General features: G+C 41.9%; 1 protein-coding gene across 1 annotated transcript; it reads right to left on the reverse strand.

The window, feature by feature from the left end:
* Positions 1-1,705: 1,705 nt before the first annotated feature.
* On the reverse strand, positions 1,706-12,901 carry hrob (homologous recombination factor with OB-fold). The gene is made up of 11 exons (XM_080043681.1): positions 12,761-12,901; positions 12,555-12,605; positions 10,951-11,711; positions 10,201-10,474; positions 9,428-9,511; positions 8,414-8,548; positions 7,905-8,013; positions 6,626-6,711; positions 3,765-3,887; positions 2,977-3,175; positions 1,706-1,877 (listed from the first exon to the last, which is right to left on the reverse strand). The coding sequence occupies exons 1-11, from the start codon at positions 12,764-12,766 to the stop codon at positions 1,822-1,824; spliced, it is 1,884 nt and encodes a 627-aa protein (XP_079899807.1). The 5' UTR covers positions 12,767-12,901; the 3' UTR covers positions 1,706-1,821.
* Between the last annotated feature and the right edge of the window lie 1,072 nt (positions 12,902-13,973).

Raw genomic sequence — 13,973 nt, forward strand, 5'->3', positions numbered from 1 at the left:
AAATCCACAAGCCTACTTTTAGATCCAATATTTTGTCCAGAAATTCAGATTTGTGTCGGCTGTAGCCTATGTGGATGCTAATCTACTTCCTGGTCATGTAACTGTTGTGGCTTCTCAACTAATCAGTTAAAGTCCCTCCTTTCTTCTTGACAAATTAGAGAGTGAGTTATGTCTTCCTCCCACCCTAACGTTATGACGTAGCCTACTTGGGATTTCCCCGCAAAGGGGGGCGTGGCAACGTGAGTTCAATCTAGATGACGTAGCGTAGCCTATTGCCGACCTGATGTAGGCCCTATACCCTTTCTAATTCATCCTTTCATATGTCTATCAAGTCGATTTGCTTCAGGGACATAGATTATCCTAATTTGGACGATTGCAGTCCCCTCTGATGTGTTCCGAGCTTGTAAAAGATATCTATGTAAAGGTAAAGGAATTCACATATATTTGTTTTTTTTAAGTTTGTATTCTATAAAAGTTATATATATTATTTTCATTTTCTCACTCCATACACAAAGGAGAAGTGTTTTTGGCCTTAAAATAGCTTGTCCCTTATTGATATGGGTGTCTAATCTGTATATCTGTACAATAAAAAATTTCGCTTTTCTCTTCTTTTTTTTGTCTTCATGGTCCCATAACCATTTTGACATTCAACTGACATTACTGCAGCATGTATCATTCTAACAGCCAAGGTTAGCCTGGAAAAAAGTAGATGTTCCCAGCTTGATTGTGCATCACAGGGCACAGGGTTTTACAAGATTTATTAGATAATAAATCCAGACGGACCAGAAATGGCTGCAGGTCTCAGAAATAAGACTGGATTTGTTTTAGTTTTTAGCGCACACAGTACGGAAAGGTAGCATATCATGAGGAGATATTCACTGATTTCAACAACAAACGTTCCCCAGAATCGCTGACTCCTCCTTTAAGCTGCTGCGTAAAACACAAAAATGACAGAGAGGATTAACTTGAATCTGTAAAGGTGTTTGTGAGGCCGGGGGTAAGCGGTCGGAGCAGTCAGGTCCTGTTGGGAGAAGCATCCATAACAGCCTTTTAGTCAGTGTGACTCCACCCTGATGCTGCTGGCTAAACACTTTTTGGTCAGAGAAACCACATGGGACTACTATGAAAACTACCTCGCTATGCAAACCCTGCCCTGGACCCAAAAAAGAACTAATACATTCTACAGATATATGCCTCATAATGCATGGCAAACAAGCTTGTAACACAGTGTATCCACTTCACTCTGAGGCAAGGACAAAATACATTGGAGAAAGAAGCCTCACCTTGCATAATAAATAAATGTGATGTAGATTAGTCTTCCATTACAAGGTCACCTACAAAAAGTGCAACAATAGATAAAAGCATAAGAACTAAATGGAAAGGACACACACACACACGCACACAATCTGTCAACCTAATTATAGTCTTTGTGAGAATCTAAGAAGTAGAGCTCAAATCAAACCGGGCTGATTTTTTTGGAACTTTGTAATTAATTAATGAGCACGCGTTGTCTCCGACTGACTGCTTCCCAAAACACATCCATCAGCAACGATGCATATATACAAATGACACAGAAACAACAAATTGACTGTATTCTTTAAGATATTTATGAGCTGGATATCGAACACATTTGACATTGTAATGTTGGAGAAAAAAAATTAGAAACTTATATACATAGTATCTTAGTGAACAGACAACTGTGAGATTTTTAAAGAGGTGATGTCATTGAAACAGAGGGTTACATCGTCGCTGTCAACGTGAAATAGCCGCAGTCAGTGTGTGTGTGTGTGTGTCTGTGTGTGGGCTGATGTAAAAGTGACTTCAGAGGCTGTAGGTGTCCTCGGGTAACTCTCCCAGCAGCTCATCCAGGTCGTCATCTACACATCACACACACAGAGACATGAAACAAGGTGTTGAGACACACATCTAATTCACTCATATTTAACAGGCAAGGAGCTGAACGCAGAAATCTCTACCTAAGGAAACATTTTCAATTCTATTTTTTTTTAAAGAGGAATAATGTAGCTGAATTGTTTCTTAAAAGGTGCAGTGTACAATAAAAAAGGTCTATTTTGGGTCAAATTTCAATTTTAAAAACCAGCCAAAATGTTGTAGCACAAATGAAGTAATGAATTATTGATCAAGCCGTTGTCAGTTGGCCATTGATCTCTTGGAAATTCTATTATTATTATACTTTTTTAAACTCAAGTATAAAAAAAAGTTCAAAACAGATACGTTATATTACATTTAAATTTGATGCATTTTAATATATTTTTGATTCATCCATGGAGAATATGAATGTGCAAAGTATCATGACAATCTAGTCAGTAATTACATTTGAGCATATCATTATTCAACGAGTAGTAATGAGTTGGCTAAGCATTTTAAAATGAAAACTCAGGCTCTGCTACACTGTAATGTGAATCTTAAGTGGATCTATTTTTTGGCAATGTCTTAACAAATGAATCAAAACTAAACCATTACTTAGCTGCAGCTCTAGTACAGAACAATCAGAACCCTCTCATCCAATGTTAATGTTTCTAAATGTGTTTCACTGGAGTCTGACACTTGTTAAACCCAGGACGTGACTAGAGTTAAAGCTATAGTGCATAACTTATGTCGCCCCCATGAGGCATTCTGAGAAATTACCACAACACCGTATGTGCATCTATATGAAGTAACCCTTTGGTGATCGCGCATGGATTTTATTCTTTCTGCTGTACGTCCATGTTTTTTCTTAGCAGAAAAGTTAACAACTGAAACTTTTCCTGGGCGCTTCTTGGGATTTTCTGAAGGGGTGACACCAGTTTGTAAACACTGCCATTCTGAGAAACACAGAGTGTTTTGTGGAGCTGATAAGGCAAAACTTGTTTGGCAATGGCTTGGATGTAACCGACATACATTAACATGAAGTTACGCACTATAGCTTTAATCACTCTCATCATTGTGTGTTGTTACATACAAAGGGGGCCCCACCTGCATCCCAGCCTGCGTCTTGTGGGCCTGGGTTCCCCGCGGGCCCTCTGGAGCTAGCTCTAGTCTTTACTGGGGTCTGAAGTTCTTGGCCTTGCTCTTGTCCCTCTTCTTCTTCCTCCTCGTCAAACAACAGATGCATCCGAGACACCGGCTCCCGCGGGACACCCCGAGACGGAGCGGGGGACGGCAACATCGGCTCCTAGATACAAGACAAAAAAAAACAATGCATTACTTAAAGGATAAGTAAGTGATATGATCCTATTAGCTGACTTCCTGTCAGTGACTGCAGTTACCAGTCCCCTCCCTCGTCCCTACATCACCACCACATGAACGCACAGCCTTGTTCGCGATGGAGAGCAGTCAGTCAACGTTCATGGGCAAGAGACCCGCTTCTTTATGGCGCTCTGTCTCCTCATTGGATAAAAACGAGTGGGATACTCGAATTTGAATCTGGCAACTACTGCAGAGATTGACTGAGAGACCCGTGTTATGAACTGTGCATACTGTTTAAGTGATTGCTGTATGAATATAGAGGGATTTAACGCGTATATTAAACAAATATCACTTCTCCTTTAATACTGTTGTTCTTTATTTTTCACAATTCAAAGACATTGAAATTGAATTCACTTTATTTCCTGCAAACAATGAATTAGTTCATTTGAATTTGGGTTAATAAGATTTCTTATGTTAATGTGAAGATTTATATTAAGATGCACTGTAAATGTTTTATTATTAGATTTAATAAAGATATAAAAGTAAGTGTGCTATTATTCTTGTTTGCAGCTCACCAGGATGAGTGGGGGGAGCTGCGTGGTGGACAGACTGACTCCATCATGCGAGTAGATCCTCAGCAGGTTGTTGGTGGTCACATTCAGGTAATGGTTACGATGGGACGGAGAAAACACACCCACCTGTACACAGAAACAACAGAGAGGACAAACAAATATATATGAATGACACACTTTTAGTTTGAGCTTAAACACTAAACTACTTGTTATTTGAAATTAAAGGTCACATATTATGCTAAATGCACTTTTTAAATGTGTTCTAACTAGGGCTGTCAAACAATTAAAATTTTTAATCAGATTAATCACAGGATTCTGTGGATTAATCACGATTAATCACGATTAATTTTACCATTAGAAATATGCTTGAAAAATTCAAATGTTCTCTATATATTGTTGTATGAACGGAAAGATAAGGGACAGGAGGTAGATATGTACATTTAAAATTAGTATTGGTATTAATTAAAAATCCAAATGATGGTTTTAATACTGAAAATAAATTTAAATCTAACTAAAATATATACCTACCACACCATAATTCAATTGGTCTGTCTCTTTACTGTCTTTTGGCAAATATAGGCTATATAATGGCATTTATTTTGTGAATCTATAGGTTGTGCATTCTTGAATACAACTTGATTACAGTCCGCGGTGTGTGTGTGTGTGTGTGTACATATGTTTGTACGCGCGAACACGTCCTAGGGGACTGTTCATTTGTACCAGGAAGCCGACGTTATGGCCGTGTCCGAACTGCCATACTAACGTCCTACTCATACTCATTTTGACTTCAATTTGAGTATGTGACGGTTGGGTATGCGAGTTTGGGTATGTGAGAAATTCCCGGATGAGTACTAACTTCCGGGAAGATTTTGGGTATGAATCGATTGTATACTTTTCCTACTCAACCGCCCCACAATGCATTGGGTCAATTCTACCAGCCCAGGAAAATTAAATATTTTCGAGCAAGTTGCTAGGCAACGACATTGTTTGGGGTCCGCGATCTGACAACTGTACGTGCAGTCATTCATAAACTCTTACAATAGCTAAGAGATGAAGATAAATACCTAACAACATTAGATTCACTAAGTGAAATGAGTGAAGTGAGTCTGATAGTGGAGAGAGATTAGAACAGATCGCTGTTCCACACACCGCGGCTCGTCCAGCTCAACTCACAGACAGCTGAGTGCTGATGAGCCGGACAGAGAGCGTCGGAGGGATCCTCCGCCTCAAAACATAATTATTATAAAACAAGAGGTCTAAAACACAGATGATGAACACAGGACTGTAAAAATCTAGTTCAATATCTAACCTGTAGAGGGCGGTTATACGCTTAACAGTGTCTAAACTGCCTGAATCTTATAAGAAGAAGAAGAAATTCTTCATTGCTTGAGTATACTTCAACTGAGAACGTTTCGACGCAGCTCGCATACACAATCGATCTTTGAGTAGAGAGTATGCAGTATATAGATGGTGAGTATGTAGGATGTAGGACGCTAGTATGGCAGTCCGGACACGGCCTATGTTGTCTACTCACACCCCATGACTCACACACACCTCTGAAAACTGCAGACGTTTGTGTCCTCGCGCGCTCTGAATAGAGCGGACAATGTTTCTCCTCCTGTTGCTCCCGACGTCACCCGCGGCAGTTGATTTTATAAACTATCTATGCGCCCCCGACACAGACGTGACCGTTAGCAGTTTAAAACACGGCATGGGCTAGCGTGCTGTTATGTTTGGCTGCGCGCAGCTACTGATCCTGGGTCAGCCACAACTTAGAGTGGCTGTAGTACAGAGCCGGTGGGATGCACGGGGCGGATCATTCTGCACATGCGTTAAATGCGTTAAAAAAAATTAACGCATTAATTCCAGAAATTAATCACCCTGAGTTAACGCGTTAATTTTGACAGCCCTAGTTCTAACATATCCATGGGTCCACGGTGTGCCTAGAGACTGTCAAAATATTAAAAAAATAACAATCTCTCCTGTTCTCACTCTCCCCCTTTCTGAAACCCCCACCCCTCCCCCCCAATATTCTCCAGTCAGAATTTTCCCCTTTTCTGACCTCACAAACTGGAAAGCCAGAGGCTTCCACTGTGCAGCCCACACCACTATTTCTTATTGGTCCACGGCCCTGACAGACAGAGGGCGAGGCGTATCTGGCTTCGCTTCCGGACAGGGGGCGGGGGCAGCTCAAAGATTGTATATTTACGAGGGGAGCTGCAGCTCTTTTTAAAAAATAGGCCATTGTGAGATTAGCTGAACTTCAGCATAGTACAATAAATTATCTGAAAGTTTTTTTCAGCAAACAATTAAAGAAAAACGTATTAGGGACCACTAAGACCATATAATATGGTGTATAATAGTACCGAAATGTGTATAATATGGGAGCTTTAAAGGTGCAGTTAGAATTTATTGTAATTTTTTTTCAGAAAAGACTTGGTAGAAATTATTGTATATAATATTCATAAGTGTGTTTTAAATAATGTATACTTGCTTGAAAATAAAAGTATATTTTTTCTTTTATTTCCTTAAAATGAGCCTTTAATACATAAGAGTGGGGCTTGCCACCATGAAGGCCGACATTTTGCACTGCTATGATTGTACAGTAGCACAGAATGGACAAACTAGATGGCCATGTACATTTTTAAAGTGGGTGTCCTGGGGGGAAATGCACCTGTTGGATATTGTGGAAAAACTTGAGGCAGTGGTGGTTGATGCCATCTTAAGTAACTAGCTTCTTGTCCTTGAAGGCCACCGTAGCTTCTGTTATTATTCGAAAGCAGTGGAGTTACCCAGGGAAGATGCCATTAAATATTCAGATATTACACACAGGCCCTTTAAAGTTGGATGAAGTTGAGTCTCACTTGTTTTAGCAGCAGCACAGCTCCGACCTTCAGCTCGTCCACTCTGTCCTCTAGGAGGCGCCGATGCACCGTTCCCTGAATCTCCCCTTCGGACGAAACATATCATGGACAGAACAATGACAGAGAGACACATGAGCTGAATGGCATTTTAAAAAAAAACAATGAATGGATGCAAATCCAAGATGTTCTGACTCTTTTGTTCTCTACATTACAATCAACTGAGCTCCACTTGCTCTGCCCCTACTATAATAGGGTCTAAAAGGGGGAGAAATATACAATAGCATAACAACATTTGATAGACCTTTGATAAAAAAAAAAAATTTAACAAAATTAATACATTTATCCTCTTTATTCTAGACTTCCAAATATGGCTCCACAGATGTAATAAATTAGTATAACATTGTGTGTGTGTGTGTGTGTGTGTGTGTGTGTGTGTGTGTGTGTGTGTGTGTGTGTGTGTGTGTGTGTGTGTCCAAAATCAAATGTGACATCTTAAAATTGCTTATTTTATCTTACACCCAAAATGTTAAAACTAGATTCATCCAAAAAAAAAGTTTAGTTTTTTTCTTTGATAAATCACTCAAGCCTATGCTGATGAATGTTCTGATCTTTTAAACATTAATCACATATATCTTCACTAACAGTTGAAGAACGCTCCCTTGTGGTGTCAAGAAGCAATTAATATCTTCCCACTTACTGATGCCAATCTACTGCAATTGAATCACTGATCAGCACTTAAGTCTGTTAAGTACAACATCCACTCCTGGATGTTAATAACCAGTGCAGCTCTCTGGGGACCATAGTAGCCGGCTCGGCTCAGAGGATCAGACAAAAGGGTAAAGGCTCAAGATGGAGCAGGAGAGAGAAAAGAGGACGTGGGGGCAGAGCAGCTGTGAAGTGGACAGTGTCTATACTGTATATATGTGTGTATGTGTGTGTGGGGGGGGGGCTGGTATTACTCATGTTGAGGGGACATTTTTCTGTTCAAACAGTGACATTGCGGGTACATACCTTCCTTTTGGGGACAAAATCGTAGTCCCCATAACGTAATAATTACATTTTAGGTTGAAGACTTGCTTTACGGTTAGGGTAGACTTAGGTTTAAGTTAGGGTAAGGGAAGTCATGGTTATGGGAAGGGCAAGCCTCCAGGAAATGAATGTGTCCCCGCAAGTGGCAAGACACAACCTGTGTGCATGCGTGCATGCATGTGTCCGTGTCCGTGTGTGTGTGTGTGTGTGTGTGTGTGTGTGTGTGTGTGTGTGTGTGTGTGTGTGTTACCGGTTGGGTCTTTAAACACAGCCTTGGCGTCAGCGTGTGTGTGGATGATGCTCTTCAGTTGCACGGCCATGTTGGGCACTTTGTTTCTCGACAGTTGTTTCAGTGCAGCCTACGTGGACAAGCGAAAGCAAAATATCATGTCACCTCAGTTACACACACACAGAGGGGAGTGACATGCAGAGAACAACCGCGGGCTGGAATTGAACCCGGGTCCGCTGCTGGCCGAGGCCCATGGGGAGGGGGGGGGGGACACCCTACCAACTGAGCTAAGGGCGCCCCCTCGGCTACTTCATTTGTCCTGATTAGACCAACAGACCTCCAGCAGTGACACACACTCGGGTGATTTGGAGTGTCAACAAATAATAATAATAAACAGCTTGACATGAATAAAAAAAACACTTGAATAGGTGTGAAATGGGAATGTTTTTAGTAAGACTTCTTCATTAAAGTTTATTTTTGTTATTGCACAACAAAAGGTGTGTATATTAGTATATTAGTAAGATAATCACCTTTCGTAGCACCATGACGACGCTGTAAGAGTGCAGGAAGCACGACGGGTTCCTCTCGTCCAATCCCATCTCTGCTTTCATGGCCGCCCAGGCTCCACCGTTGAAATCATCCTCGTCACTCTGTGAGCCGGCAACCTTTTAAACCAAACAGTTCACACACTCACTCACAATTACACTCAGTGCCTGTGTACTGAGGACATTCTATACTTCATATTCTCCATCACACTGTGGACAATCAGATGTGCGAGATTGATTTCCACACCTCAGGCTGGAAGACAGAAAAAGGGTGAGAAGTGTAAAGAAGAAAAAAAGCAAGCCAATTGAAGTCATATCAGCTCCAGACAGGGAATCTAATAGGAGTTGTTGCTCCAAATACAATAAAAAAATGCAAGGGAACGAGCCTGTGCCATGTGACATCATTGGTCATTTTTTAATCCTCTTATCGTCATGGCATATTGACAGAAGCATAAATTCTGTGATGTTTTTTTATGCTTACTTCATCCATTCATTGTTGCAGAGAGCAATGTGTCCCAGCATGCATTGTGTAAGGGGAAGAGGAGAGGGCTCATAGTGGGCTCTTTTTTGCTTTTATAGATAAAAATGTTCAGTGAATTTACAGAAAATGCATCTGTAACTTGATAAAATATTTTTTTTTGTTAATTAAGAACAGCCAATAATTCACTGCTTACAGCTTCTTTGGTGTGGATGTTTAGCAGGGTCTTCTTTGTGCTATATGATATTATGCTGAACGGTTAAGGGTTTGAACTGTTGATCAGACAAAACGAGCCATTTGAATGTGTCAACCTTAGATTTGGGAAATTGTATTTTTCCCACAATTTTCTGACATTTTTACAGATGAATATAAAAAAAGAACGGATGAATCTGGTATGAAATTAATTTGAGTTTCAGCCCTAGGAGACTACAATGTCCTGGGTAGATGCTAAAAGTACATGTCAAGTTGAAACAAGCGTTCATGTGTTACATGCACGGTATCTGTCGCTATGGTTTTATTACCTGGCTTGGCGAGCGGGCCACAGTGCCGTGGGCCGGAGTCGTGGGAACAGAAACCACTATTTCATCCCGGATTTGACCCTGAGGCTGTGAGGAGGAGAGTTAAATTATTACCAGCACAATGGTGGAAAAAAATAAAATACATCAACAATATAATGTGCTATGACAGTCATTTCATTAGGAGTTGAGAAAAACTAGAGAGCTGCAGTGTAATGTGATTAAAGGTGATTCTAAAGATGTGACACTTTAACGTCTTTAGTAACTAAAAATGTCTACAAATTTTTTAGCTGAAGTTCTCATATACTTTATGACATTTGAACCTTTTTGCATTTTTTTTTTGCTCTTTTAAATAACAGTATCATTATTGTTTGATATCAAAAACCCAGATATCAGAACAGGATCGGGACTTAAAAGGAAAAGTAAGTGATTTTGGCTAACTTCCTGTCAGTTATGCCTCATTTCCACCGAGTAGAGCGGGTCGGAGCGGAGCGGTTCGGTCCGGGTAGTTTGGCTTTTCATTTGTAAAAAGTTGGGTAGGGTACGGTTTAAGCGCACCTAACCGCTCTGAGCCGCTCCAGATCTCAGTACTCCTCCGTAGGGGTACTAGCCGCCTGAAAGCGGACCGAAAATGCGGAGCTACACGCTGCCGTCATTTGATTGGTTGGTCGAAAGAATCATTTCCGCCATGTGTATTCATCTCGGCAAGAGTTATATTGGCAGCAGATATAAAGCTTGTCATAGTGAAAGTCGAAGACCCAGATCCGGAAGTCACTAACCTGCTGTGGCAGGCGTCCAGCGGGACCGGGGAAGCGCCTTGTCATTGGCCGGTTCCCCTCAGAGCGAGGCCTCTTATTGGTTGGGAACTTATTGGAGGCGGACATGAGCTGGACCAGGCGGTTGGTGAGCACCGGAGTGTGGAGCGCGTGGTAAGGGCTCATGGTGGAGGAAAAGGGCGCTGGTGAGACCGTCTCAAAGAGTCCGCGGGCCTGGGGGGTCTGTCCTGGAGTCGCCCATGGTCTCGGTGGCTGTGCCTGCCTGGGTGTGTGTATGCTGGAATGTATATGGCGTGGATTAATGGTAAAGAAATTATATATCAATGCAATTCCATTTCTAAAAATGATGACAATTCACTCAGTCAGAATCCCCCTAATGCATTAACATCACGCTGCATTCCGACTACTTTGCTTCAGAACGATATATAATGGGTATTGTTATTTGCCACTGTCCCCTGCCTGAAGCCCCAAGATACTGATTCTGTAGGTGTTGTCTTCCTAACAAAGAAACTGTAATTACAGTAGTATTTTTTGATGGTTGACAGCATTTAAGTTTTCTAACATAAGAAGGGAAAGAAACTTAAGTAATGTCTTTGTGTTCGAAGAGTTTATTTCACACTTAATTATAATAACAGTGCAATAGATTTTTGTTGTTGTTGAAAAATCAAGAATCTTACTAGATAATCGCGAGATCTTAATTCTAAGGAGAAAAATTCTTAATCAAATTTTTAGCAAGAGTCGTGCAGCCCTTACCTGGAGATGGGACTGGGGGCCGGAAGAGTTGCGGTAAAGCCTGGGAAAACAACGGGACTGTGAGGACCAGCCGAACGGAGAGACGGTCTGGGGATTGGAGAACTCAGAGGGGTAGCGAAGGGAGACGGAGCAGCTAGGTTCAAACTAGATGGACCAAACACTTGTTGGGGCGTACTGAGCTCTCTTAGGCTGTGATGGGGGCGTGTCTGGAGCCCCCCACCAATCGTAGGGCGCAGTGTCTTGGCTGAGGGTGCGGGATAGTCTGTTGGTGCACATAGGGTCTGGGTAGGAGTTTGTCGATGAAGAAATGGCTGACCCACTTGGCGATCGCATTCATCCAAGTCTGCCAAGTCGACATCCCATTCATCGAAGTCATCCGGAGCCTTCGAGGGCATCGGTCGCCCCTCTGTAGCTATGGCAACGCTCTGTCGAGTCTGTCCTGAAGCCAAACTACTAGGCCCAGAGTGATTCTGTATGGGAAGGCGGGTGACAGAGGAGGACGAGATTTGTCGCAAACCACGAGAGCCAGTTTTTACAGCAGCAGAGGCGGCGGCAGGATAGTGGGTGCGGTTGGTTGATGCGGCGCCATTACAAGGAGCAAGGACACTCTCTACAGTTTGCTGAAGGCTATCGTTCTTCTGCTCTGGTTCTTTCCTCGCGGCTACAGAGGAGACCGCCCGCAGAGCGCAGGGTGACACTGAAGCTGCCACATCCACCGGGCCAGACGCAGGGCGCACCTCCCAGTCTGTCCCCAGCAGGTCCTGGGAGGAGAAGAAAACGACACACACACACACACACACACACACACACACACACACACACACACACACACACACACACACACACACACACACACACACACACACACACACACACACACACACACACACACACACACACACACACACACACACACACACACACACACACACACACACACACACACACGTTAGAACGGCTATACAGGTGTGGACATTCATTGATATGATTCCCTAGCCCCTTATCATCAAATCAAAACTTAAGAATTCAGAATATCAAAACGCCCCCACCCTTACTCTAACCTGAACCTAATTCTGACCTGAACCTTAAAACTTGGTCTTTAAAGATTCTCAGTGATTCTGTAGAACGCTTGATTTGTTCAAAATCAGAGAATATCTCCTTACGATCCGCTGCCAGATTGAAATGTGTGTGCGCTGAGAAAAAACCTAGTGTTATTACAAGGAATAGGCTGTGTAAACAGTATGTAAACAAAGGGGGTTCACACAGTAGCTAGCAACATAGCCATTTACAGAGATGGGCACACATTTTGTAGCGCACACACACAGTACAGACAGATAGCGAATCGTCAGGAGATAATCAGTGTCTGGTTCTGACAAAAAGGGATTTTGAAAAGAAGCATTCTCCAGAATCACTCTCCACCTTTAAAACTAATAACAACTCAAATTGGTTCTCACAAAAATAGTTGAACAAGTACACACACAAACAAAGAAACAAATGTAAAGGATGGGCAACAGAAGGAGGATCACTATGTTACAGTATCCCTCATCCATCCCCACAGGTGGTTAAGTAACAGTTGGATTCAGGTGTGTTGGAGCAGGAATCACCTCGTCATCAAAGTCCTCGCCAATGCTGAACAGGCCATTTAATCTGCAAGTCTGTAACAGAGGGACACACAAACAGGTGAAATGTCGGCTATCATAAAAAGCTCCAAATGCTCCTCTATCTCACTAGAAAACGTCGTGTTAGCATTAGTGAGCTTTTTAGCTCAAAGTATGTATTTTTCTTTTTTAGTTTGATTGGAGTCACTTACCATCATCACAAAGTTAGGAGATATCGCGATGAGAGACACATTTGACGAGTTTGGACAGATACACCTTACTTACTAAGTCATCTGCTGTCATTCAATGACAACATAATAATACGATTAGTTAGTTTTTAACGTCCTTTTCACTTTGACAAGCAGACGCTGCTAGCCTGGGAGCTAAACGAAAACTTCAGTGAGCTGCTGTTTGGTTGGTACCGCGCCGCCACGATCAAACGCGACGTAATGACGTAGGGAATGTTTTGACGTAGGGAGTGTTGAAGCAGAGCGAGATGATTCACGTCCTTCCCTGCACGACTCGCACTACATAGTATTTGATCTATGCTTCTTGTATGTTTGAGACCTGCGTGGGTCTAACATAAGAATACAAACAAAAACTCCAATGTAGGAGCAATGACACATATAACACAAACCAAAAAGCCATAGTCCTACTTCAAATAAAAACACCAAAACAACCAATACACATGCAGATTCACTGTGGTTTGGTGTTTTGTGGTAAAAAATGTATAAAAAAATTTAAATTATTTATCGGGCCAAAGCACTGTCTATTGCCTTTTCTTGTCTTGAAACAAATTGCACACAGTAGCTCATGAGGGGATCAGTTGAATTGTTTGCATCAGGCATTACTTAGAGCTTGTATTGTGCTAGTTTCCGCTACATTCTACACAATGTAACAGCTGTTGTGTTAGCTTAACATCAAAACAGGATCCTTCTGATAGCCTGTTTGGCACTGGGACATATGGATACATTTTCGAGAACACGGCTTTCATGATTCAGACATTTTTTGTGGGGGTTCTCGGACAGTAAAGTCCATGGTTAGTTCAATCTTCAGTTTTTTTATTGCTTATGCACTGCACACTTAAGCTCCTCTCAGAAGACATACTGAATGCGAGGACAAGAGCTATTGTCTGCTCCAATCTTGCAATGTTGTCTAGACAAAGGTATCTGCGTTTATATTAGCTCAATTTGGTTTGGATAACATTTTTAGGTCAACATTTGCCAAATCTGAGGCTGGACTTCATACTGCTCCCCGTGTGTCTGATAATGTTTGAGGGGATTGTTGTCTGAATGCACCAGACATTTTCAGTCAAACAAACACTTTTCTACACAGCCATCTCCAGGGCTGTTCAGGCTTAATAGAGTTTATTAGAAAGATAAACCCCTTGATGAATCATCCAATTTTCGAGGGGGTCCTTAACAC

This window comes from Ammodytes marinus, assembly GCF_949987685.1.
Source record: "Ammodytes marinus genome assembly, chromosome: 16".
NCBI classification, from domain to species: Eukaryota; Metazoa; Chordata; class Actinopteri; order Uranoscopiformes; family Ammodytidae; genus Ammodytes; species Ammodytes marinus.

Bases quoted from the DNA above. Each gene is read 5' to 3' on its own strand.
- hrob (XM_080043681.1), bottom strand. The intron at 11,712-12,554 runs GTGATTCCTGCT...TTCTCCTCCCAG, and splicing joins GCGAGGACTTTGATGACGAG to GACCTGCTGGGGACAGACTG. The intron at 8,549-9,427 runs GTAATAAAACCA...TTGGTTTAAAAG, and splicing joins TGGCCCGCTCGCCAAGCCAG to GTTGCCGGCTCACAGAGTGA.